Raw genomic sequence first — 26,729 nt, 5'->3', positions numbered from 1 at the left:
CCACCTCCTGATATTCTGAACTTTGGATCCTTTTGCTTTGCAATTCCTCCTACGGATGAGTTGAAGCCCAATTTTAGAACACCACCAATGTGTTTCGGCGAGGCCAAATAGGAGGCTCAAAATAATTGATTACCCGCGTCGGTTTAGTTTATTAGGCCGAACATTGCTTTATATCGAGGCCATGTCATGAGCCATAGAGTTTATTTCTTTAGTTATGTTATTTTAGTCGGTATGAGCAAGTCCAATCCGAATAGTTTTAGTTTTAGGGTTTACCTATATAAGCTAGCTGCCGGCCATTGTAATAGGGGAGTTGTATTTTCGAGTTAAGAATAGACAGGAAAAGGGTTCCATGTCGGGGACTCCAACATCGTTTTATTTTGCTTGCTGATGCGCAAGAATCTGTTATGTTGTTTGCGGAGTAGATCTAATCTGCTCAACAATCAAAGTTATATGCTAGTTCTATCGTTCGTCGTGAAAGATTAGGCCAAAAAGTCTAGGATCCTTACTTGATCCTTATCACATGTCCACATTCTACCATATTTGACCTAGCTCCTCCAAGCCAGAACCTTTTTTTTCAATGATCTCGGTGGTTACATGTTGCATACATAGGGCCAATCCTTTTGGTGACTTTTTTGGCTTCTAGAATAAGTTGCCCCCTACGGAGCTTATTCTAGAAGCCCAACCCAAAATAAATTTTTTATAAGGCAACTAGTCAAGTTTTAATTAGTAGGCTTTTAAAAAATAAATTTGATTGGGCTTCCAAAATAACCTGGGTAGGGGGCAGCTTATTCCAATTTTTTCTAGAAATCAACAAAAGAACTGGCCCATCGTTACCATAACCCATTTCTCAAACTGAAAAGTTTTTGTAACCATGAAAAGATTTTCATCTGTACATAACTAATTTATCCACTATATATAGTATTTCTAAAAATATATAGAAAATATCATCTAATACACTCTGTAATTTTAGAGCTCTCTCATTAAGTCAAGTATTGCATTGGAATTTGGTTCACGATTTTGACCGCTCAGAGAACTTCCTAATTCAATTAAGATAATCAATTTTTGATTTGATTCACGATTTTGATTGGGTCAATGGGTTCTTTAAATTAACCAGCCACTACTCTCCCTAATTTTAGAGCCCTCCCATTCACCTAAGGTGTTACATTTGAATTTGGTTCACGATTTTGATCGGGTCAACGATTTAACAATGAACTCTCTCAGTCAGTTAAGATAATTAATTTTGGATTTGATTCACAATTTTAACTGGATCAACAATTTTTCAAAATACTCGGCAGCAACCAGCCTAAAAACACATCAGTCCCGCGCATCCTCTTACTGTCTAAACAGAAGCGTCAGTATGTGACATCGTAACACTAATATAATACATGCAGTCACCAGCACAAGAAACTTCTGAGTTGATCAGCAGACACCACATAATCACAGTCGCAAGAAAGCCCAATAAGACCGCATTATAAAAACACACACATATACACCATCTTCCTCACCTGACAAACCAAATTATAAAAAGCACACATATGCACCATCTTCCTCACCCGACAAACCAAATAGCAAATGGAAATTCCTCACAACACCAACGGCACAACGAAGCGGGTTTAACTCTTCTGACTACTTTTCGTTTCTTGATTTAACATTTTTTTAGGAGTGTTTCTTGATTTAACAAATCTCTACTACTAAATGGTGTGATGCCTCAAACATGTGACCCTGCTAAATCCAGGGAATCCGGCTCCTCCCCAGTTTGTGGCAGCCACCAACTGGACTTTCGAGGTCCACGGACCTAAATTGGTGTTTGTTTGCTAACAATGATGGGGCAGATTACGGTAACATGGCTTGCGGTTGGTTGCCATGGTGCAACTTGCGGGCAATTCAATCGCTCGCTTGTGTATTGTATGGCTTCCGCCCTGCCTTGGATATCACGGCTGTTCGGTAGGGGGGTCTCCCACGTCAAGCCAAGCGCACGACACCTTGTGATTCCAGGCCGCGAGCGGCGCGTCGGGGCGGCCGGGGTCGGTCAGCATCGGAGAGGGGAGAGGGGGAGTGGGGTCGTGGGATTGGGATTGGACACCGCGCTGCGCGACGCGGAACGACACGGGGAGCACGACGTTTCGCTGCCTGTGGGCCGGCGAGTTTAATGGCGTTTAGCCGGTCGGATTATAAGAGGGTGTTTGTTTTGAGAGACTTTATTATAAGTCCCATCTAAAACAAACAGAAGGGACTAATAGAGATTTAAAGTGAGTTTTTGGGACTTATGAAATAAGACTCTCAAGGAGAGACTTATAGTTTTAATATGGTCTTTTAGTCCATATTAAATTCCAACAACCAAACAAATAGAGACTTTTTAGGAACTTGGGATTTATAAGTTGAGACTAAAAAAATCCTAAAACTTATGAACCAAACATGGCCTAAGTATATCCTCTGCAATGTGGCTTGAATTGGCCGGCACGGTTCGCCAGGGCCTATGGCCGTGGATTTTGTTCCTTCCATACACGACATTCCTTGATCATCTTCACAATGGCATTTGAGCCTTTGACCAATCAGAGTGATTTCATCGCAGAAGTCCAATCATTCAGCAGAGTAACCACCAAACCCAAGTACCCAACCATGTCTGAGGAAGACGAGATTTATGTCATAAATATCTTTTTCAAATAACTACCTCTTCGGCCTCATAATACAAGTGCGTTTGAGAGAAGGCCATCATGATTAATTTTATATTAAATTAAAAGACATTTACATCGTCTACGAGCTTATAAACCACAAAGTCAGGTGGCTCGTCTAACCAACTTAAAGTAGACTTATTACAGTAACTGTAGCTAGCTAGCACATGAGCTGCTTGATTACAAGAACGAAAACAATGTTTAAATATGACCTTTCCAAGAATACAAGAGCGTTTTTGACAATATGGACGGAGTGAGTAGTAACTAGTACATTAGACGAATAGGATTTGTGTCCCGCGAAAAAAAAAAGATTTGTGTACCCCGGTTTTCAGTTTCGTTATATCAGCTTTTTCTCGGGGTAGCAAGAGGAGCTCTCACGATCCAGGTCTTGATGATTCGATTTGGGTGAGATGAAGGAGCATGGGGATTTTTCCTCGAACCAAGGGTTTCGGGTGATGGTGATCTTGATGACATGCTAAAGCATCTCGATCAGAAGGACGGGGAGATGGTTGACGTGTTTGGGTGCAATCGTAGGTAAGGCAAAACAAACAGGTGACACAATGACTAGCAATTGCGAGCTTGATTATGGAGGACAAGGAGACCGGCTAGGAGGATATGATTTCTCTCTTTATTCATCAAAACTAAGTATTTTAGAGTTTTTGTAGAAACCGTGTTTTTTCAGAAACCATACTTTTTATAGCTTTGGTGTGTTTGGCATCAACAAATACCATAAAAAGCGTAATATTTTGAATACTATACTGTTTTTGCAGTACTTTAGAAAATAAAGTATTCATGAACTGAACTCGGAAAACTGTGGTTTTTAAAAATTAAAATTATTTTTGGTTCTTCTGTTATAATGTTCAAACCTAGAAATAGAAAAACACATGCAAGATGATAACAGTCGTAAAAAATCGCCGTCACTGCACCCATAGAACCAGGGCCGGCCCTGGGGCATGGGCAGAGGGGCGGCGGCCCAGGGCCCAGGCCGAAGGGGGGCCCATGATGTGTATACATATAGAGTATAAGCAAAAAAATAGATAAGGAAAAAATTGTGTGGAAAAATAAATAAGATGTGCTTGGCCCGTCAGGTAGCTAGGTAGAAAGTCAAAAAAAAGGTAGCTAGGTAGAGATTAGCGAAGCATCAGCCACGACGGCCGCACAGAGCACGCGTATACATGTGCAACAAATCAATCGGAAGATCTGGCTTGTGCCTTCAATCGTCGGTTCGTCTTTCGTCGTATCGTCGGCCCGTCGCTCCGCCGCTAAGCACCTTGGCCGCTCGTTGTCGCTGCTGCGCGCGGCAGTCCGGCAGACTGTTGTTGCGCTGTGCGGCCGTGCCGGCAACCCGGCCATCCGGCAATAGGTTAATACGTTATATGTATGTGAGCGTCAGGTCAGTACGTATCCACGACTCCTGATCCATTCATCGATCCCTCAATTTCAGTAGTTTCTTTACTAGGTATTCAACTATCCATCTGAAGTTTTAATTTTTTTATGTATACTTTTCTACATAGTATACATTCAACCACCCTAATCTTTAGTCATTCTATGTCCATATCTAGGGTTTCGCTCATTCGATCTATAAATTTCTAATTCTTTGTATACTCTTTACTTTTATAATTTTAGGACACAGCATGCTACGTTGCCTAAGAAGCTTTTTCGGATGATAACTCATCTGAAGTTGATCTTGATAGTGCCATTAATGACTTTGCATCAATGGAGTATTATTGTTGTCGATGGAGTGAGTCGAATTTGTTTCTTTTTTGAGGTAATCATGTCATTTTAGTTTTGTTTTGCTATCTTTTGAGTATTTCTGTCGTAATATGGCATTGTCCAATAATTATAATAGTCAAATTTCAAACTAAAGATGTGTGGTTGAAAGATTACTCTTATTATTCATAGTATCAATGACCTCCAAGTAGTCGGAGTTAATAACAAGACAGTTGCACTCCATCCTTTATGCAAGGGACAACTCGTATGGGAGTGCCAAGGTTTCCGCCGCCAGAACACCTGCGCACCAGTCTATCTTCCTATTTCCCCAGCAATGGAATCTCCTCTATCATGCCTGAAGACCGCCCCGACATTGCCCCTGAGCACATCGTTAAAAACTGAAGTATTCATTGCCATGGCATCCGACTATTTGAGTTTTAACTACGACAGCTTTACAAATATTGCCGCCAATCTGGGCCCAAGTGTTTCATTTTCTATACACCATCGAAGCACGTCACTGCGAACCAACATATGGTTGAATGGTTAGGAGGACAGTGGTATCTCCAACACACCAGAGTTGTCCTAGACTTGATATTGATGCTCGCATTATTCCTGAATTTATTTCAGACTTCCGGTGATGTTCGTTCAGTGGAAGGCGCCTGTAGTGACTTCGTAAAATCTCAAAATGTTATGTCGGTTCAGTCTCTCGGTGGTGCTCACAAAGGTACGATATGCGTGCATGCATTTATAGAAGTAAACATATGCTTATGTATGTGAACGACTTCGATTGTACTGGAAGGGCGCCACTTGCAAAAGAAAAATTGTGTTTTTAGATCCAAATAGGAACCAAAGCTGACCAAACAGGCCCTGCTTGGCGGGCCGCCCCACGAGCAGGCCGGCACGGCACACGACAGGCCAGGCACGGGCTAATCATGCCATGCCAGGCACGCAGCACGCCTTGGGCCGAGCCTCGGCCGCCAGCCTCAGCACGGCTCGATTACTTTGGCTACCTCCTAGTACCAGAAAGAGACCAGCCTAAAAAAAAAAGTACCAGAGAGAGACTCAAAAAAAGAAAAAGCAAACAGAGAGTCAACTCCATTGGTTCTTCTACCTCGGAGGGGAGCCAAACTCCATTCAGAATCGCCAAGCTGCAAGCAATGGGCGCCGTCGCTGCTCTTCTCCTAGCCGGTCTACTCGCCGCGCTCACGTACGTGCTTTGCGCGCTCCAATCCATCGTGTGGGTGCCGTACCGCCTGGAGCGCCGCCTGCGCTGTCAGGGCATCCGGGGGCCTCCCCGCAGCCTGCTCTCCGGAAACGCGGCCGAATATGTCGCCATGACCAAAGCCGCCCAGTCCGCGCCGCTCGCCTCCTTCCACCACGCCTTCATCGGCCGCGCCGCGCCGCAGTACCGCGAGTGGGCGGCGCGATACGGCCGCCCGTTCGTGTTCTGGTTCGGACCCCGCCCGCGGCTGGTGGTCTCCGGCCCGGAGGTCGCCAAGGCCGTGCTGACCGACTCCACGGGGGCCTTCGAGAAGGGTACCACCGGCAGCGGCAACAACCCGCAAGCTCGGCAGCTCATCGGCGAGGGGCTGGTGGGGCTCACCGGGGAGAAGTGGGCGCACCACCGCCGTGTGATCTCGCCCGCGTTCAACATGGAGAGGGTCAAGGTGAGGAGGCGCTTCCTGAAATCGGATTGAAACATAAAATTGACCACTTGTCTTTACAGAACTACATTTTTTTCCATTGCTTTACAGTTTGTAGACTAGAAAGTCTTGCTAAAATCTTGGTTGCTCCGATACAGGCGTAGGGTGTGCCATCTCTTTACAAAACTATAAAAAAAAATTCCATTGCTTTGAACTTGGTGCTGTTATTGAATATGACAGTATGCACGCTTATTTCGCAATTCATTTTTTCTTAAATGCTACTCTTTCTGCTAACTTTGATTTCAACTTCTAGCAATGTGTATATGAATGTTTGAAATGAACTTATCTCAATAGCTTAACAAGCATGAATTGGTTGCCTATTGATTGGTAACATTTGTTACTGAAATTCAACCTTTTTGCATGACTGGTTATTTCCCTCACAGTTTGTAGCTGTCAGGAGCTATCAGAATAGTTCCTGGCCTGCGGTGTCCATGTTTCTTCTTTCAATTAAAACATGTGGATGTGCAAAAGCAGTTGTGATGTACATAATGCACTTAATAAGATATGGTATACCACTAAACTTGTTTGGATTTGGTAGGGTTGGATACCAGAAATATCAGCTATCACTTCATCCATGCTGGATGAATGGGAAGTCCAAGGAGAAACTCGAGCAGAGTTTGAGATCGATGTAAATAAAGAATTCCACACTTTGAGTGCGGATGTCATTTCTTGTGTGGCATTTGGAAGTAGCTATGAGGAAGGAAAGCGAATTTTTCAATTGCAAGATGAACAGATACAACTTGTCATACTTGCTATGAGAACCTTCTACTTTCCTGGCTTCAGGTGAGATTGACTCATAAACTTGAAGTTGGGTCACCATTTATTCTCTATTACTAAACATATACGGAGTAGTTCCTACATATTTCTACATTTTTACATCAGAAAATAAAATGTTTGCATCTCTCTCTCTTGCTACTCATGCTCTTCATTCACAGCTAGGGAAAAAGAATATGACCTCTTTCTCTCTTAGGTATGTGCCGACAAAGAAGAACCGAAGAAGGCATAGCCTAAACAAGGAGATCCGAAATTCCCTGCGCAGATTGATTGAGATAAATCGAAACAAGTGTGAAGATTCCAAAAATTTGCTTGGCTTGATGCTATCAGCCAGCAAAGCTGACAATGAGTTTAAAATGGGAATCGAAGAGATCATTGATGAGTGCAAGACATTTTACTTTGCCGGTAAGGAAACAACTGCAAATTTGTTGACTTGGGCAACACTTCTGCTGGCATTGCATCAAGAATGGCAACACAAGGCCCGAGATGAAGTCCTTCAAGTGTGTGGCAAGAACGAGCACCCAAACGCGGAAACCCTGAGCAGTCTGAAAATTGTGAGCCTTATTTACTTGAATGAATACTACAGCTTTTCTTATTCTTGACGATATCACCTAACTGGGACATTATAATAACACTAGCGATGTTGTCATGATATCAGGTTAATATGGTGTTGAAGGAGACCCTCAGGCTGTATCCTCCAGCTCTGTTCGTCAACAGGACAGTCACCAGGGATGTGAAGCTGGGCAAACTTGACATCCCTGCAGGCACTCAGCTCAACCTGCCTATTATTGACATTCACCATGATGTTGACATATGGGGAGCTAATGCGGAGGAGTTTGATCCATCGAGGTTTGCAGATGGCAAGAGCTATCACCTCGGTGCATACTTCCCCTTTGGGATTGGCCCTGCCATCTGTGTTGGCCAGAATCTCGCGATGGTCGAGGCAAAGTTGGTGCTTGCAATGGTGCTCCAGCGGTTTGCGTTTGATGTCTCGCCATCCTATGTTCATGCACCAATGATGGTGATGACCCTCCAACCCCAATATGGTGCTCAACTTCTTATCCGCAAGATCTGAGCCCTCCGTGGCGTTGTATATGTGCCACGTATTTATACCTCCTGTATCAGTGTGGATTGTGATCAACTTGGAAGAGGAGGCTTTGAACTTGTGTGAACTTTGTAATGAAAGTGTGTATGTGTGTGCGCGCGCTGATAAAAGGTATATGCTTTTCTCTTGAACTAGCACATATGTTCGTGTGTTGCAACGGGGAGATAATTTTTTTTGCAACAAACAGAGGGAGAGATAATTGATGTGTTCATCAAAAACAGTCTCCACGACGATGGGCGACAGAGTGAGTAGCTGCAGTCTTCTCACGAGTCATGTTTGGCCCGCGAGGTCTTGATAGTGGTGTGGTTGGTCGGCGTGGCGGCGACCACCCAACGGGTACCTTTTTTTTTCCCTCCGGGTCCACCTCTGTCTCGGAGTTGTGGTTGCGTTCTCATTTGGTTGCTATGCGCGACCTTCGAGACACGGTTGCTTCGACCACTTTCTCCAACGATGACGTAATCAGATGGATTACTAATTGTAGCGCATAAATTATGTTGCATTAGCATAATCAGCGCGTAACCAGGCATGAATGTCCCTTCATTATCAGGGTTTATTTTCTTCAACTATTTTTGCGCTCACATACCCATAAATTTTATTAATTAGAGCAAAACCAACATATTCTGTTTTATTAGCACGTGCCCACAATTTCTTTCCATTATAGCCAACCAACATATTGTCTTTTATTAGCACGTGCAAGTTACCTCCAGCAATAATTTGTGGAGTCCCTCGTTCTGCTCATAATTCTCGAGACAACTTCCTTATTCTCACACAACCTCCTTATTTCCAGACAACTTAGAGACATATACAACCAGTGTGATTTAGTATAAAATTCCAAGATGGGATTGTTCCTATTATAATTGCAAGCTAGCTGAGCTGGTTTTATCCATCGGCACAATAGGGAAGGTCCATAGTTCAATCCCCTTGCTGCTCGTCAGTTTGACAGAAACAAAAATACGTGGTAGGTCCAGTTTGGCCCACCCGGGGGATAACCGAAAAAATTGGGAAGCTACGTGTGGAATAGGCGGAACAAAATCTAAACATATTTTTTTTTCTTAGGGCAGCTGCATGGGAGATACTATATGACGCTAGTTGCATCAAATAGCGCATGGGACACACAACAGTTCGCGTCTGGGCACCCCATTGGTAGGCATCGAAATAACCTGTGTTTGCAAGGCATGAGTAATAATCCAAAAAACGACATGTTGAACAATCAAACACAAGACCTTAAAAACCCAACCACGTGCCGCTAGCCACGACAACAAATGCCTACTGCTAACCGATAGCCAGGCGAATATTTAAGAACATAGTGCAACGTTAGATTTAAAATATTTTTTGAACTATTTGAAAAATATGAATTGCCGAATATTCTTGGAAACATGAACTTTTTTTAAATTATGAACATTGTTTTTAATATTCTATTCATTTTGGAAAAAACATGAACAAAATTTGAAACAACATCATCTTTTGAAGACACGAACCTTTTATCAATACCCAAACATTTTTTAAATTTGTGATCGACTTTTGAAAATGAAACATGTTTTGAACATTCAGAACAGTTTTATAAAATGTGTTTTTAACCATGGACAGTATTTTGAATCTGTGAACATTTTACTAAAACAGGAATATATTTCAAATTTCGAATATTTTTTAAATAGAAAAATTTGAATATTTGTGAATTTAAAGAAAATCGAAATGAGAAAATAAATTAATGTTTCAAACATTTTTAAAATGGGAAGAAAATATTGTAAATCAAACATTTTTCGAAAATTTGACAAAAATTAATTATGGAATAAGGTAAAAAGAAATATAAATTTGGATGAGGAAAAAGAACGGGTCGGCTTGGGTGCCCTGTACGAACTCCGACTATCTACCGCAAAGAGCGAGATATAGGATTTTTGCCGCTACATGGACAGGCAAATAAGTGGGCTGACTTCGCTAGGCTACAACGTGTGCGGACCGAGTACAAAATTCTGTATTACTAAAAAAACAGACGGACGCACCAAAATTTAGTACCACCTCGGATAGAAAAATAAATTTCGATGCTTAACGGATGAAAAAATCGACGAAACACACCTTGCTTTATTAGTAGGGGTATAGATTTTTGTTTGTTTCTAGGATATTTTAGGTCATAAATTTGCACACATTGTTGTTAGCAAAGCCCCTCTAAGAGCATCTCCAACCGATAATGCAAAACAGGCCACCTAAAAAAGTTTTAGGGCAGAAGAGAGAAGGTTTTAGGTCACCAGAACATGATGTAAAATAGGGCACCCAAATACGTCCGTCTTCACAATTTCATACATATTGAAACAACACATGAGCTATGGATAGAATTTAAACTTTACAGGATCACCACACATAACCAACAACATATCAAATTGAACTTTAAATCCACATATCAAAATAAATTTCAAGCCATAAGCATAGTGCAACACAAACAAAAGCATAGTGCATTACAAACACAAATACATCACAACCATAAGCATAGAACATAAACGCATAGCCACTCAAATATCATTGCCTCCATTGCCATCACTTGTGCTTGCATGATCTCCATGGTTTGCTTCCATGCCTCCTCCCATGGCACCACCCATGGCACCCATGAATCCTCCCATTGCACCCTCCCATGGCACCGATGTAAAATAGACCATCGATGGCGGGCCGAAGCTTGCGATCGGTCATTGCCATAGTATTGTGTGCACCGAAGAACTATTTGATACACTTCCAATAAGTGTTCATTGGTTCTTGGCACCGATGACCGCATCAAGACCAATTTTCTTTCATGCTAAACATAATAACTTGTCTTCGTTGACATGATAGTTTCTCGTTTTTACCTTTGGAGTTGCATAAAAAAGCCCTCCTCGTCCATGTCAAGATGGGGCTCCTTATATTGTGTTTCAATGGCCCTTGACGATGCCACCCGACAAGCAATGCCGCACAGACCAGTGCAATTGGGAGCTCGGCAACTCGTCATTTGGAGAACGGAGTCCAGGAGTTCTCCTCACTAAGTGCTTCGCGAGGCTCCAACCCCGGAAAGCGCTACCCGAATTCGCCCGGGAAGCACCGCACCCTACGGCTTCCTTCTCCGCGAAGGAAGCAAAGAATCTGCCTATCAGAGACATTAAATGCGAACCATCTCGAAACTGTTGAAGGAAATATGCCCTAGAGGCAATAATAAAGTTGTTATTTTATATTTCCTTATATCATGATAAATGTTTATTATTCATCCTAGAATTATATTAACCAGAAACTTGATACATGTGTGGATACATAGAGAAAACACCGTGTCCCTAGTAAGCCTCTACTAGACTAGCTCGTTAATCAAAGATGGTTAAATTTCCTAGCCATAGACATGTGTTGTCATTTGATGAACGGGATCACATCATTAGGAGAATGATGTGATGGACATGACACATCTGCTAGCTTAGCATGTTGATCGTTCAGTTTTATTACTATTGCTTTCTTCATGACAAATACATATTCCTTTGACTATGAGATTATGCAACTCCCAGATACCGGAGGAATACCTTGTGTGATATCAAACGTCACAACGTAAGTGGGTGATTATAAAGATGCTCTATAGGTATCTCCGAAGGTGTTTGTTGGGTTGGCATAGATCAAGATTAGGATTTGTCACTCCGAGTATCGGAGAGGTATCTCTAGGCCCTCTCGGTAATGCACATCATAATAAGCCTTGCAAGCAATGCAACTAATGAGTTAGTTGTGGGATGATGCATTACGGAACGAGTAAAGAGACTTGCCGATAATGATATTGAACTAGGTATGGAGATACTGATGATCGAACCTCAGGCAAGTAACATACCGATGACAAAGGGAATAATGTATGTTGTCATTACGGTACGACCGATAAATATCTTCGTAGAATATGTGAGAACCAATATGAGCATCCAGGTTCCGCTGTTGGTTATTAATCTGAGAGGTGTCTCGGTCATGTCTACATAGTTCTCGAACCCGTAGGGTCCTCACGCTTAATGTTTGATGACGATTTTGTATTATATGACTTACGTGATTTGGTGACCAAATGTTGTTCGGAGTCCCAGATGAGATCACGGACATGATGAGGAGTCTCGAAATGGTCGAGAGGTAAAGATCCATATATTGGACGATGATATTCAGACACCGGAAGTGTTCCGGGGGTACCAGGTGCATATCAGGTCACCGGAAGGGGTTTCGGGCATCCCCCCGGCAACTACATGGGCCTTAATGGGCCAAGAGGGGGACATACCAGCCCCTAAGGGGCTGGTGCGCCCCTCCCATATGGGCTGGCCAAATTGGAGTAGAAAAGGGGAAGGAGGAAAGGAAAAAGGGAATAGGATTCCCCCTCCCCCCTCTTCCATTCCTACTCCGAACAGGAATAAGAAAAGGGGGAGGCTGAATTGGGAGGACCCCAAGTATGATTCCTCCTACTTGGGGCGCCCCCTTGGCTGCCTCTCCTCCCCTTCAACCTATATATATGAAGGGGGGACACCGCTAAAACACACACCAACAATTGCTAGCCGTGTGCGGCGCCCCCCTCCACAGTTTACGCCTCCGGTCATATCTTCGTAGTGCTTAGGCGAAGCCTGAAGGAAATATGCCCTAGAGGAAATAATAAAGTTATTATTTATTTCCTTATATCATGATAAATGTTTATTATTCATGCTAGAATTGTATTAACCGGAAACATAATACATGTGTGAATACATAGACAAACAGAATGTCACTAGTATGCCTCTACTTGACTAGCTCGTTAATCAAAGATGGTTATGTTTCCTAACCATGAACAAAGAGTTGTTATTTGATTAACGGGATCACATCATTAGGTGAATGATCTGATTGACATGACCCATTCCATTAGCTTAGCACCCGATCGTTTAGTATGTTGCTATTGCTTTCTTCATGACTTATACATGTTCCTATGACTATGAGATTATGCAACTCCCGTTTGCCGGAGGAACACTTTGTGTGCTACCAAACGTCACAACGTAAATGGGTGATTATAAAGGTGCTCTACAGGTGTCTCCAAAGGTACATGTTGGGTTGGCATATTTCGAGATTAGGATTTGTCACTCCGATTGTCGGAGAGGTATCTCTGGGCCCTCTCGGTAATGCACATCACATAAGCCTTGCAAGCATTGCAACTAATGAGTTAGTTGCGAGATGATGTATTACGGAACAAGTAAAGAGACTTGCCGGTAACGAGATTGAACTAGGTATTGAGATACCGACGATCGAATCTTGGGCAAGTAACATACCGATGACAAAGGGAACAACGTATGTTGTTATGCGGTCTGACCGATAAAGATCTTCGTAGAATATGTAGGATCCAATATGAGCATCCAGGTTCCGCTATTGGTTATTGACCGGAGACGTATCTCGGTCATGTCTACATTGTTCTCGAACCCGTAGGGTCCGCACGCTTAAGGTTTCGATGACAGTTATATTATGAGTTTATGAGTTTTGATGTACCAAAGTTAGTTCGGAGTCCCGGATGTGATCACGGACATGACAAGGAGTCTCAAAATGGTCGAGACATAAAGATTGATATATTGGACGGCTATATTCGGACACCGGAAGTGTTCCGGGTGATTTCGGAGAAAACCGGAGAGCCGGAGGGTTACCGGAACCCCCCCGGGAGAAGTAATGGGCCATATGGGTCTTAGTGGAGAGAGAGGGGCATCCAAAGGTGGGCCGCGCGCCTCCTCCCCCCTGGTCCAAATTGGACTAGGAGAGGGGGGCGGCGCCCCCCTTTCCTTCTCCCTCCCCACTTCTCCCTCCCCACTTCTTTCCCCCTACTAGGAGGAGGACTCCTCCTTGGCGCGCCATATGGGGCCGGCCGGCCTCCTCCCCTTGATCCTTTATATACGGGGGCAGGGGGCACCCCTAGACACACAAGTTGATCCATGTGATCATATTCTTAGCCGTGTGCGGTGCCCCCTTCCACCATAATCCTCGACAATATTGTAGCGGTGCTTAGGTGAAGCCCTGCGACGGTAGTACATCAAGATCGTCACCACGCCGTCGTGCTGACGGAACTCTTCCCTAACACTTTGCTGGATCAGAGTCCGAGGATCATCATCGAGCTGAACGTGTGCTAAAACTCGGAGGTGCCGTAGTTTCGGTGCTTGATCGGTCGGGCCGTGAAAACGTACGACTACATCAACCGCGTTGTGCTAATGCTTCCGCTGTCGGTCTACAAGGGTACGTAGATCACACTCTCCCCTCTCGTTGCTATGCATCACCATGACCTTGCGTGTGCGTAGGAATTTTTTTGAAATTACTACGTTCCCCAACAGTGGTATCAGAGCCTAGGTTTTATATGTTGATGTTATATGCACGAGTAGAACACAAGTGAGTTGTGGGCGATATAAGTCATACTACTTACCAGCATGTCATACTTTGGTTCGGCGGTATTGTTGGATGAAGCGGCCCGAACCGACATTACGCGTACTTTTACGCGAGACCGGTTCTCCCGACGTGCTTTGCACATAGGTGGCTTGCGGGTGATAGTTTCTCCAACTTTAGTTGAACCGAGTATGGCTACGCCCGGTCCTTGCGAAGATTAAAACAGCACCAACTTGACAAACTATCGTTGTGGTTTTGATGCGTAGGTAAGATTGGTTCTTGCTTAAGCCCGTAGCAGCCACATAAAACTTGCAACAACAAAGTAGAGGATGTCTAACTTGTTTTTGCAGGGCATGTTGTGATGTGATATGGTCAAGACATGATGCTAAATTTTATTGTATGAGATGATCATGTTTTGTAACCGAGTTATCGGCAACTGGCAGGAGCCATATGGTTGTCGCTTTATTGTATGCAATGCAATCGCGCTGTAATGCTTTACTTTATCACTAAGCGGTAGCGATAGTCGTGGAAGCATAAGATTGGCGAGACGGCAACGATGCTATGATGGAGATCAAGGTGTCGTGCTGGTGACGATAGTGATCACGACGGTGCTTCGAAGATGGAGATCACAAGCACAAGATGATGATGGCCATATCATATCACTTATATTGATTGCATGTGATGTTTATCTTTTATGCATCTTATCTTGCTTTGATTGACGGTACCATTATAAGATGATCTCTCACTAATTATCAAGAAGTGTTCTCCCTGAGTATGCACCATTGCGAAAGTTCTTCGTGCTGAGACACCACGTGATGATCGGGTGTGATAGGCTCTACGTTCAAATACAACGGGTGCAAAACAGTTGCACACGCGGAATACTCAGATTATACTTGACGAGCCAAGCATATACAGATATGGCCTCGGAACACGGAGACCGAAAGGTCGAGCGTGAATCATATAGTAGATATGATCAACATAGTGATGTTCACCAATGAAACTACTCCATCTCACGTGATGATCGGACATGGTTTAGTTGATTTGGATCATGTAATCACTTAGAGGATTAGAGGGATGTCTATCTAAGTGGGAGTTCTTTAAGTAAATTAATTGAACCTAGATTTATCATGAAACTTAGTACCTGATAGTATCTTGCTTGTTTATGCTTGATTGTAGATAGATGGCTCGTGCTGTTGTTCCGTTGAATTTTAATGCGTTCCTTGAGAAAGCAAAGTTGAAAGATGATGGTAGCAATTACACGGACTGGGTTCGTAACTTGAGGATTATCCTCATTGCTGCACAGAAGAATTACGTCCTGGAAGCACCGTTGGGTGCCAGGCCTGCTGCTAGAGCAACACCAGATGTTATGAACGTCTGGCAGAGCAAAGCTGATAACTACTCGATAGTTCAGTGTGCCATGCTTTACGGCTTAGAATCGGGACTTCAACGACGTTTTGAACGTCATGGAGCATATGAGATGTTCCAGGAGTTGAAGTTAATATTTCAAGCAAATGCCCGGATTGAGAGATATGAAGTCTCCAATAAGTTCTATAGCTGCAAGATGGAGGAGAACTGTTCTGTCAGTGAGCATATACTCAAAATGTCTGGGTATAATAATCACTTGATTCAATTGGGAGTTAATCTTCCAGATGATTGCGTCATTGACAGAATTCTCCAATCACTGCCACCAAGCTACAAGAGCTTCGTGATGAACTATAATATGCAAGGGATGAATAAGACTATTCCCGAGCTCTTCGCAATGCTGAAAGCTACGGAGGTAGAAATCAAGAAGGAGCATCAAGTGTTTATGGTCAACAAGACCACTAGTTTCAAGAAAAAGGGCAAAGGGAGGAAGAAGGGGAACTTCAAAAAGAACAGCAAGCAAGTTGCTACTCAAGAGAAGAAACCCAAACCTGGACCTAAGCCTGAAACTGAGTGCTTCTACTGCAAGCAGACTGGTCACTGGAAGCGGAACTGCCCCAAGTATTTGGCGGATAAGAAGGATGGCAAGGTGAACAAAGGTATATGTGATATACATGTTATTGATGTGTACCTTACTAATGCTCGCAGTAGCACCTGGGTATTTGATACTGGTTCTGTTGCTAATATTTGCAACTCGAAACAGGGACTACGGATTAAGTGAAGATTGGCTAAGGACGAGGTGACGATGCGCGTGGGAAACGGTTCCAAAGTCGATGTGATCGCAGTCGGCACGCTACCTCTACATCTACCTTCGGGATTAATATTAGACCTAAATAATTGTTATTTGGTGCCAGTGTTAAGCATGAACATTATATCTGGATCTTGTTTGATGCGAGACGGTTATTCATTTAAATCTGAGAATAATGGTTGTTCTATTTATATGAGTAATATCTTTTATGGTCATGCACCCTTAAAGAGTGGTCTATTTTTATTGAATATCGATAGTAGTGACACACATATTCATAGTGTTGAAGCCAAAAGATGCAGAGTTGATAATGATAGTGCAACTTATTTGTGGCACTGCCGTTTGGGTCATATCGGTATAAAGCGCATAAAGAAACTCCATACTGATGGGCTTTTGGAACCACTTGATTATGAATCACTTGGTACTTGCAAACCGTGCCTTATGGGTAAGATGACAAAAACACCGTTCTCCGGTACTATGGAGAGAGCAACAGATTTGTTGGAAATCATACATACAGATGTATGTGGTCCGATGAACGTTGAGGCTCGTGGCGGATATCGTTATTTTCTCACCTTCACAGATGACTTAAGCAGATATGGGTATATCTACTTAATGAAACACAAGTCTAAAACATTTGAAAAGTTCAAAGAATTTTAGAGTGAAGTTGAAAATCATCGTAACAAGAAAATAAAATTCCTACGATCTGATCGTGGAGGAGAATATTTGAGTTACGAGTTTGGTGTACATTTGAAAAATTGTGGAATAGTTTCGCAACTCACGCCACCCGGAACACCACAGCGTAATGGTGTGTCCGAACGTCGTAATCGTACTTTACTAGATATGGTGCGATCTATGATGTCTCTTACTGATTTACCGCTATCGTTTTGGGGATACGCTCTAGAGACGGCCGCATTCACGTTAAATAGGGCACCATCAAAATCCGTTGAGACGACGCCTTATGAACTGTGGTTTGGCAAGAAACCAAAGTTGTCGTTTCTGAAAGTTTGGGGCTGCGATGCTTATGTGAAAAAGCTTCAACCCGATAAGCTCGAACCCAAATCGGAGAAATGTGTCTTCATAGGATATCCAAAGGAAACTATTGGATACACCTTCTATCACAGATCCGAAGGCAAGACTTTTGTTGCTAAATTCGGAAACTTTCTGGAGAAGGAGTTTCTCTCGAAAGAAGTGAGTGGGAGGAAAGTAGAACTTGACGAGGTAACTGTACCTACTCCCTTATTGTAAAGTAGTACATCACAAAAACTTGTTTCTGTGACACCTACACCAGTTAGTGAGGAAGCTAATGATGATGATCATGAAACTTCAGAACAAGATACTACTGAACCTCGTAGATCAACCAGAGTGTGATCCGCGCCAGAGTGGTACGGTAATCCTGTTATGGAAGTCATGCTACTAGATCATGATGAACCTACGAACTATGAAGAAGCGATGGTGAGCCCAGATTCCGCAAAATGGCTTGAAGCCATGAAATCTGAGATGGGATCCATGTATGAGAACAAAGTATGGACTTTGGTTGACTTGCCCGATGATCGGCAAGCAATTGAGAATAAATGGATCTTCAAGAAGAAGATTGACACTGACGGTAATATTACTGTCTACAAAGCTCGACTTGTCGCAAAAGGTTTTCGGCAAGTTCAAGGGATTGACTACGATGAGATCTTATCACCCGTAGCGATGATTAAGTCTGTCCGAATCATGTTAGCAATTGCCGCATTTTATGATTATGAAATTTGGCAGATGGATGTCAAAACTGCATTCCTGAATGGATTTCTGGAAGAAGAGTTGTATATGATGCAACCAGAAGGTTTTGTCGATCCAAAGGGAGCTAACAAAGTGTGCAAGCTCCAGCGATCCATTTATGGACTGGTGCAAGCCTCTCGGAGTTGGAATAAACGCTTTGATAGTGTGATCAAAGTATTTGGTTTTATACAGACTTTTGGAGAAGCCTGTATTTACAAGAAAGTGAGTGGGAGCTCTGTAGCATTTCTGATATTATATGTGGATGACATATTACTAATTGGAAATGATATAGAATTTCTGGATAGCATAAAGGGATACTTGAATAAGAGTTTTTCAATGAAAGACCTCGGTGAAGCTGCTTACATATTAGGCATTAAGATCTATAGAGATAGATCAAGACGCTTAATTGGACTTTCACAAAGCACATACCTTGACAAAGTTTTGAAGAAGTTCAAAATGGATCAAGCAAAGAAAGGGTTCTTGCCTGTGTTACAAGGTGTGAAGTTGAGTAAGACTCAATGCCCGACCAGTGCAGAAGATAGAGAGAAAATGAAAGATGTTCCCTTTGCTTCAGCCATAGGCTCTATCATGTATGCAATGCTGTGTACTAGACCTGATGTGTGCCTTGCTATAAGTCTAGCAGGGAGGTACCAAAGTGATCCAGGAGTGGATCACTGGACAGTGGTCAAGAACATCCTGAAATACCTGAAAAGGACTAAGGATATGTTTCTCATATATGGAGGTGACAAAGAGCTCATCGTAAAAGGTTACGTTGATGCAAGCTTTGACACTGATCCGGACGATTCTAAATCGCAAACCGGATACGTGTTTACATTAAACGGTGGAGCTGTCAGTTGGTGCAGTTCTAAACAAAGCGTTGTGGTGGGATCTACATGTGAAGCAGAGTACATAGCTGCTTCGGAAGCAGCAAATGAAGGAGTCTGGATGAAGGAGTTCATATCCGATCTAGGTGTCATACCTAGTGCATCGGGTCCAATGAAAATCTTTTGTGACAATACTGGTGCAATTGCCTTAGCAAAGGAATCCAGATTTCACAAGAGAACCAAGCACATCAAGAGACGCTTCAATTCCACCCGGGATCTAGTCCAGGTGGGAGACATAGAGATTTGCAAGATACATACAGATCTGAATGTTGCAGACCCGTTGACTAAGCCTCTTCCACGAGCAAAACATGATCAACACCAAGGCTCCATGGGTGTTAGAATCATTACTGTGTAATCAAGATTATTGACTCTAGTGCAAGTGGGAGACTGAAGGAAATATGCCCTAGAGGCAATAATAAAGTTATTATTTATTTCCTTATATCATGATAAATGTTTATTATTCATGCTAGAATTGTATTAACCAGAAACATAATACATGTGTGAATACATAGACAAAACAGAGTGTCACTAGTATGCCTCTACTTGACTAGCTCGTTAATCAAAGATGGTTATGTTTCCTAACCATGAACAAAGAGTTGTTATTTGATTAACGGGATCACATCATTAGGTGAATGATCTGATTGACATGACCCATTCCATTAGCTTAGCACCCGATCGTTTAGTATGTTGCTATTGCTTTCTTCATGACTTATACATGTTCCTATGACTATGAGATTATGCAACTCCCATTTGCCGGAGGAACACTTTGTGTGCTACCAAACGTCACAACGTAAATGGGTGATTATAAAGGTGCTCTACAGGTGTCTCCAAAGGTACATGTTGGGTTGGCGTATTTCGAGATTAGGATTTGTCACTCCGATTGTCGGAGAGGTATCTCTGGGCCCTCTCGGTAATGCACATCACATAAGCCTTGCAAGCATTGCAACTAATGAGTTAGTTGCGAGATGATGTATTACGGAACGAGTAAAGAGACTTGCCGGTAACGAGATTGAACTAGGTATTGAGATACCGATGATCGAATCTCGGGCAAGTAACATACCGATGACAAAGGGAACAACGTATGTTGTTATGCGGTCTGACCGATAAAGATCTTCGTAGAATATGTAGGAGCCAATATGAGCATCCAGGTTCCGCTATTGGTTATTGACCGGAGACGTGTCTCGGTCATGTCTACATTGTTCTCGAACCCGTAGGGTCCGCACGCTTAAGGTTTCGATGATAGTTATATTATGAGTTTATGAGTTTTGATGTACCGAAGTTAGTTCGGAGTCCCGGATGTGATCACGGACATGACGAGGAGTCTCGAAATGGTCAAGACATAAAGATTGATATATTGGACGGCTATATTCGGACACCGGAAGTGTTCCGGGTGATTTCAGAGAAAACCGGAGAGCCGGAGGGTTACCGGAACCCCCCCGGGAGAAGTAATGGGCCATATGGGTCTTAGTGGAGAGAGAGGGGCATCCAAAGGTGGGCCGCGCGCCTCCTCCCCCCTGGTCCGATTTGGACTAGGAGAGGGGGGGGGGGCGCCCCCCTTTCCTTCTCCCTCCCCACTTCTTTCCCCCTCCTAGTAGGAGTCCTACTCCTACTAGGAGGAGGACTCCTCCTTGGCGCGCCATGTGGGGCCGGCCGGCCTCCTCCCCTTGATCCTTTATATACGGGGGCAGGGGGCACCCCTAGACACACAAGTTGATCCACGTGATCATATTCTTAGCCGTGTGCGGTGCCCCCTTCCACCATAATCCTCGATAATATTGTAGCGGTGCTTAGGCGAAGCCCTGCGACGGTAGTACATCAAGATCGTCACCACGCCGTCGTGCTGACGGAACTCTTCCCCGACACTTTGCTGGATCGGAGTCCGGGGATCGTCATCGAGCTGAACGTGTGCTAAAACTCGGAGGTGCCGTAGTTTCGGTGCTTGATCGGTCGGGCCGTGAAGACGTACGACTACATCAACCGCGTTGTGCTAACGCTTCCGCTGTCGGTCTACAAGGGTACGTAGATCACACTCTCCCCTCTCGTTGCTATGCATCACCATGATCTTGCGTGTGCGTAGGAATTTTTTTGAAATTACTACGTTCCCCAACAAAGCCCTGCGTGGATCACTTCACCATCACTGTCACCACGCTGTCGTGCTGACAGAACTCTCCTTCAAAAATTTGCTGGATCAAGAGTTCGAGGGACGTCATCGAGCTGAATGTGTGCAGAACTCGAAGGTGCCGTACGTTTGGTGCTTGATCAGTTGAAACGAGAAGAAGTTCGAGTACATCAACCGCGTTGTCAAACGCTTCCGCTTTCGGTCTACGAGGGTACATAGACACACTCTCCCCCTCTCATTGATATGCATCTCCTAGATAGATCTTGCGTGAGTGTAGGATTTTTTTGAAATTGCATGCTACGTTCCCCAACTGTGGCATCCGAGCCAGGTCTATGATTATATGATATGCACGAGTAGAACACAAAGAGTTGTGGGCGGTGATCGTCATACCGCTTACCACCAATGTATTATTTTGATTTGGTGGTATTGTTGGATGAAGCGGCCCAGACCAACCTTACATGACCATGTTCATGAGATCGGTTCCACCGACAGACATGTAACTAGTTTTGGATAAAGGTGGATGGCGGGTGCCTGTTTCTCCAAAGTTGAATCGAATTTGACTGCGGCCGGTCCTTGTTGAAGGTTAAAATAGCAAACTTGATAAATCACCGTTGTGGTTTTAATGCGTAGGTAAGAACGGTTCTTGCTAGAAGCCCGTAGCAGCCACGTAAAACTTGCAGCAACAAAGTAGAGAACGTCTAACTTGTTTTTGCAGGGCATGTTGTGATGTGATATGGTCAAGACATGATGTGATATACGTTATTGTATGAGATGATCATGTTTTGTAAAAGTTATCGGCAAGTGGCAATGGCCTTATGGTTGTCGCTTTATTGTATGAAATGCAAATGTCATGTAATTGCTTTACTTTATCACTATGCGTTAGCGATAGTTGTAGAAGCAATAGTTGGCGAGATGACCACGATGCTTTGATACAGATCAAGGTGTCAAGCCGGTGACGATGGAGATCATGACGGTGCTTTGGAGATGGAGATCAAAGGCACAAGATGATGATGGCCATATCATGTCACATATTTTGATTGCATGTGATGTTTATCTTTTATGCATCTTATTTTGCTTAGTACGGCGGTAGCATTATAAGATGATCCCTTACTAAAATTTCAAGGTATAAGTGTTCTCCCTGAGTATGCACCATTGTGACAGTTCATCGTGCTGAGACACCACGTGATGATCTAGTGTGATAGGCTCTACGTCCACATACAACGGGTGCAAGACAGTTTTAGACATGCGGAATACTCGAGTTAAACTTGACGAGCCTAGCATGTACAGACATGGCCTCGGAACACTAGAGACCGAAGGGTCGAACGTGAATCATATAGTACATATGATCAACATAGAGATGTTCAACATTGAAGACTACTCCATCTCACGTGATGATCGGACATGGTTTAGTTGATTTGGATCACGTAATCATTTAGATGACTCGAGGGATGTCTATCTAAGTGGGAGTTCTTAAGTAATATGATTAATTGAACTTAATTTATCATGAACTTGGTCCTGATAGTATTTGCATATCTATGTTGTAGATCAATAGCTCGCGTTGTAGCTCCCCTATGTTTTTGATATGTTCCCAGAGAAAACTAAGTTGAAAGATGATAGTAGCAATGATGCGGACTGGGTCCGTGATCTGAGGATTATCCTCGTTGCTGCATAGAAGAACTATGTCCTTGATACACCGCTAAGTGACGGACCTATTGCAGGAGCAGATGCAGACGTTATGAACGTTTGACAAGCTCGGTATGATGACTACTTGATAGTTTAGTGCACCATGCTTTGCAGCTTAGAATCAGGACTTCAAAAATGTTTTGAACTCCATGGAGCATATAAGATGTTCCAAGAGTTGAAATTGGTATTTCGAACTCATGCCCATGTCGAGAGGTATGAGACCTCTGACAAGTACTTTGCCTACAAGATGGCGGAGAATGGCTCAGCCAGTGAGCATGTACTTAGAATGTATGGGTAGTACAATCGCTTGAATCAAGTGGGAGTTAATCTTCCAGATAAGATAGTGATTTACGGAGTTCTCTAGTCACTATCACCAAGCTACTAGAACTTCGTGATAAACTATAATATGCAAGGGATGACAAAAACGATTACCGAGCTCTTCGCGATGCTGAAATCGGCGAAGGTAGAAATCTAGAAAAAGCATCAAGTGTTGATGGTTGACAAGACCACTAGTTTCAAGAAAAAGGGCAAAGGAAAAGAAAGGGAACTTCAATAAGAATGACAAGCAAGTTGCCACTCCCGTGAAGAAACCCAAAGCTAGACCTAAGCCTGAACCTGAGTGCTTCTACTGCAAAGGGAATGGTCACTGGAAGCGGAACTACCCCAAGTGATTGGCGGATAAGAAGGTTGGCAAAGTGAACATAAGTATATTTGATATACATGTTATTAATGTGTACTTTACTAGTGTTTATAGCAACCCCTCAGTATTTGATACTAGTTCAGTTGCTAGGATTAGTAACTCGAAACGGGAGTTGCAGAATAAACAGAGACTAGTTAAGGGTGAAGTGACGATGTGTGTTGGAAGTGATTCCAAGGTTGATAAGATCACCATCACACACTCCCTCTACCTTCGGGATTAGTGTTGAACCTAAATAAATGTTATTTGGTGTTTGCGTTGAGCATGAATATGATTGGATCATGTTTATTGCAAATACACTTATTCATTTAAGTCAGAGAATAATTGTTGTTCTATTTACATGAATAAAACCTTCTATGGTCATACATCCAGTGTAAATGGTGTATTGAATCTCGATCGTAGTGATACACATATTCATAATATTGATGCCAAACGATGCAAAGTTGATAATGATAGTGCAACATATGTGTGTCACTGCCGTTTAGATCATATTGGTGTAAAGCGCATGAAGAAACTCCATGCGGATGGACTTTTGGAATCACTTGATTATGAATCATTTGATGCTTGCAAACCATGCCTCATGGGAAAGATGACTAAAACTCCATTCTCCGGAACAATAGAGCAATCCACTGACTTATTGGAAATAATACATACTGATGTATGTGGTCCGATGAGTGTTGAGGCTCACGGCGGGTATCATTATTTTCTGACCTTCACAGATGATTTGAGTAGATATGGGTATATCTACTTAATGAAACACAAGTATGAAACATTTGAAAAAGTTCAAAGAATTTCAGAGTGAAGTGGAGAATCATCGTAATAAGAAAATAAAGTTTCTACGGTCTAATCATGGAGGCAAATATTTGAGTTACAAGTTTGGCCTTCATTTAAAACATTGTGGAATAGTTTCACAACTCACGCCACCTGAAACACCACGTAATGGTGTGTCCGAACATAGTAACCGTACTTTATTAGATATGGTGTGATCTATGATGTCTCTTACCGATTTACCGCTATCGTTTTGGGATTATGCATTAGAGACAGCTGCATTCATGTTAAATAGGGCACCGTCTAAATCCATTGAGACGATACCGTATGAACTATGGTTTGGCAAGAAACCAAACATGTTGTTTCTTAAAGTTTGGGGTTGCGATGCTTATGTGAAAAGGTTTCAAAATGATAAGCTCAAACCCAAATCAGAGAAGTGCATCTTCATAGGATACCCAAAAGAAACAGTTGGGTACACCTTCTATCATAGATCCGAAGGCAAGATTTTTTGCTAAGAATGGATCCTTTCTAGAGAAGGAGTTTCTCTCGAAAGAAGTGAGTGGGAGGAAAGTAGAACTTGATGAGGTAATTGTACCTTCTCTCGAATTGGAAAGTAGCTCATCACAGAAATCAGTTCCAATGATGCCTACACTAACTAGAGAGGAAGCTAATGATAAAGATCATGAAACTTCAGATCAAGTTACTACCGAACCTTGTAGGTCAACCAGAGCATGTTTCGCACAGAGTGGTATGGTAATCCTGTTCTGGAAGTCATGTTACTAGACCATGATGAACCTACGAACTATTAGGAAGTGATGATGAACCTAGATTCCGATAAATGGCTTGAGCCATTGAGAATAAATGGATCTTCAAGAGGAAGATAGACGTTGATGATAGTTTTACTATCTACAGGCTCGACTTGTCGCAAAAAGTGTTTTCGATAAGTTCAAGGTGTTGACTATGATGGGATTTTCTCACTCGTAGCGATGCTTGAGTCTGTCTGAATCATGTTAGCAATTGCCGCAATTTATGAAATTTGGCAAATGGATGTCAAAACTGCATTCCTTAATGGATATCTTAAAGAAGAGTTGTATATGATGCAACCAGAAGGTTTTGTCGATCCTAAAGATGCTAACAAAGTGTGCAAACTCTAGCGATCCATTTATGGACTGGTGCAAGCATCTCGGAGTTGGAATATACGCTTTGATGAGGTGATCAAAGCATATGGTTTTATACAGACTTTCAGAGAAGGCTGTATTTACAAGAAAGTGAGTGGGAGCTCTGTAGCATTTCTGATATTATATGTGGATGACATATTGTTGATCGGGAATGATATAGAATTGCTGGATAGGATAAAAGGATACTTGAATAAGATTTTTTCAATAAAAGACCTCGGTGAAGTTGCTTATATATTGAGCATCAAGATCTATAGAGATAGATCAAGACGCTTGATAGGACTTTCACAAAGCACATACCTTGACAAGATTTTGAAGGAGTTCAAAATGGATCATTCAAAGAAAGGGTTCTTACATGTGTTACAAGGTGTGAAGTTGAGTAAGACTCAAAACCCGACCACGGCAGAATATATAGAGAGAATGAAAGTCATTCCCTATGCCTCAGCCATAGGTTCTATAAATTATGCTATTGTGTGTACCAGACCTGTTGTGTGCCTTACCATGAGTTTGGCAAGGGGGTACGATAGTGATCCAGGAGTGGATCACTAGACAACGGTCAAAGTTATCCTTAGTTACCTAAGAGGACTAAGGAAATATTTCTCGGTTATGGAGGTGATAAAGATAAAGAGTTTGTCGTAAAGAGTTACGTCGATGCAAGCTTTGACACTAATCCAGATGACTTTGAGTCTAGATCTAGATACATATTGAAAGTGGGAGCAATTAGCTAGAGTAGCTCCGTGCAGAGCATTGTATACATAGAAAATTTGCAAAATACATACGGATCTGAATGTGATAGACCCGTTGACTAAACTTCTCTCACAAGAAAACATGATCACACCTTAGTACTCTTTGGGTGTTAATCACATAGCGATGTGAACTAGATTATTGACTCTAGTAAACCCTTTGGGTGCTGGTCACATGGCGATGTGAAATATGGGTATTAATCACATAAAGATGTGAACTATTAGTGTTAAATCACATGGCGATGTGAACTAGATTATTGACTCTAGTGCAAGTGGGAGACTGGATGAAATATGCCCTAGAGGCAATAATAAAGTTGTTATTTTATATTTCCTTATATCATGATAAATGTTTATTATTCAAGCTAGAATTGTATTAACCGGAAACTTGATACATGTGTGGATACATAGACAAAACACCGCGTCCCT

General features: G+C 42.7%; 1 protein-coding gene across 1 annotated transcript; it reads left to right on the top strand.

The window, feature by feature from the left end:
• The first annotated feature begins 5,423 nt into the window (after positions 1-5,423).
• On the top strand, positions 5,424-8,098 carry LOC125517502 (cytochrome P450 CYP72A616). The gene is made up of 4 exons (XM_048682708.2): positions 5,424-6,049; positions 6,624-6,868; positions 7,056-7,413; positions 7,518-8,098. The coding sequence occupies exons 1-4, from the start codon at positions 5,540-5,542 to the stop codon at positions 7,932-7,934; spliced, it is 1,530 nt and encodes a 509-aa protein (XP_048538665.1). The 5' UTR covers positions 5,424-5,539; the 3' UTR covers positions 7,935-8,098.
• Positions 8,099-26,729: the final 18,631 nt, after the last annotated feature.

This window comes from Triticum urartu, chromosome 1A (genome assembly GCF_056163025.1).
Source record: "Triticum urartu cultivar PI428250 chromosome 1A, HENAU_Tu73, whole genome shotgun sequence".
Lineage (NCBI taxonomy): Eukaryota > Viridiplantae > Streptophyta > Magnoliopsida > Poales > Poaceae > Triticum > Triticum urartu.
This window is presented reverse-complemented; position numbering and strand designations above follow the sequence as displayed.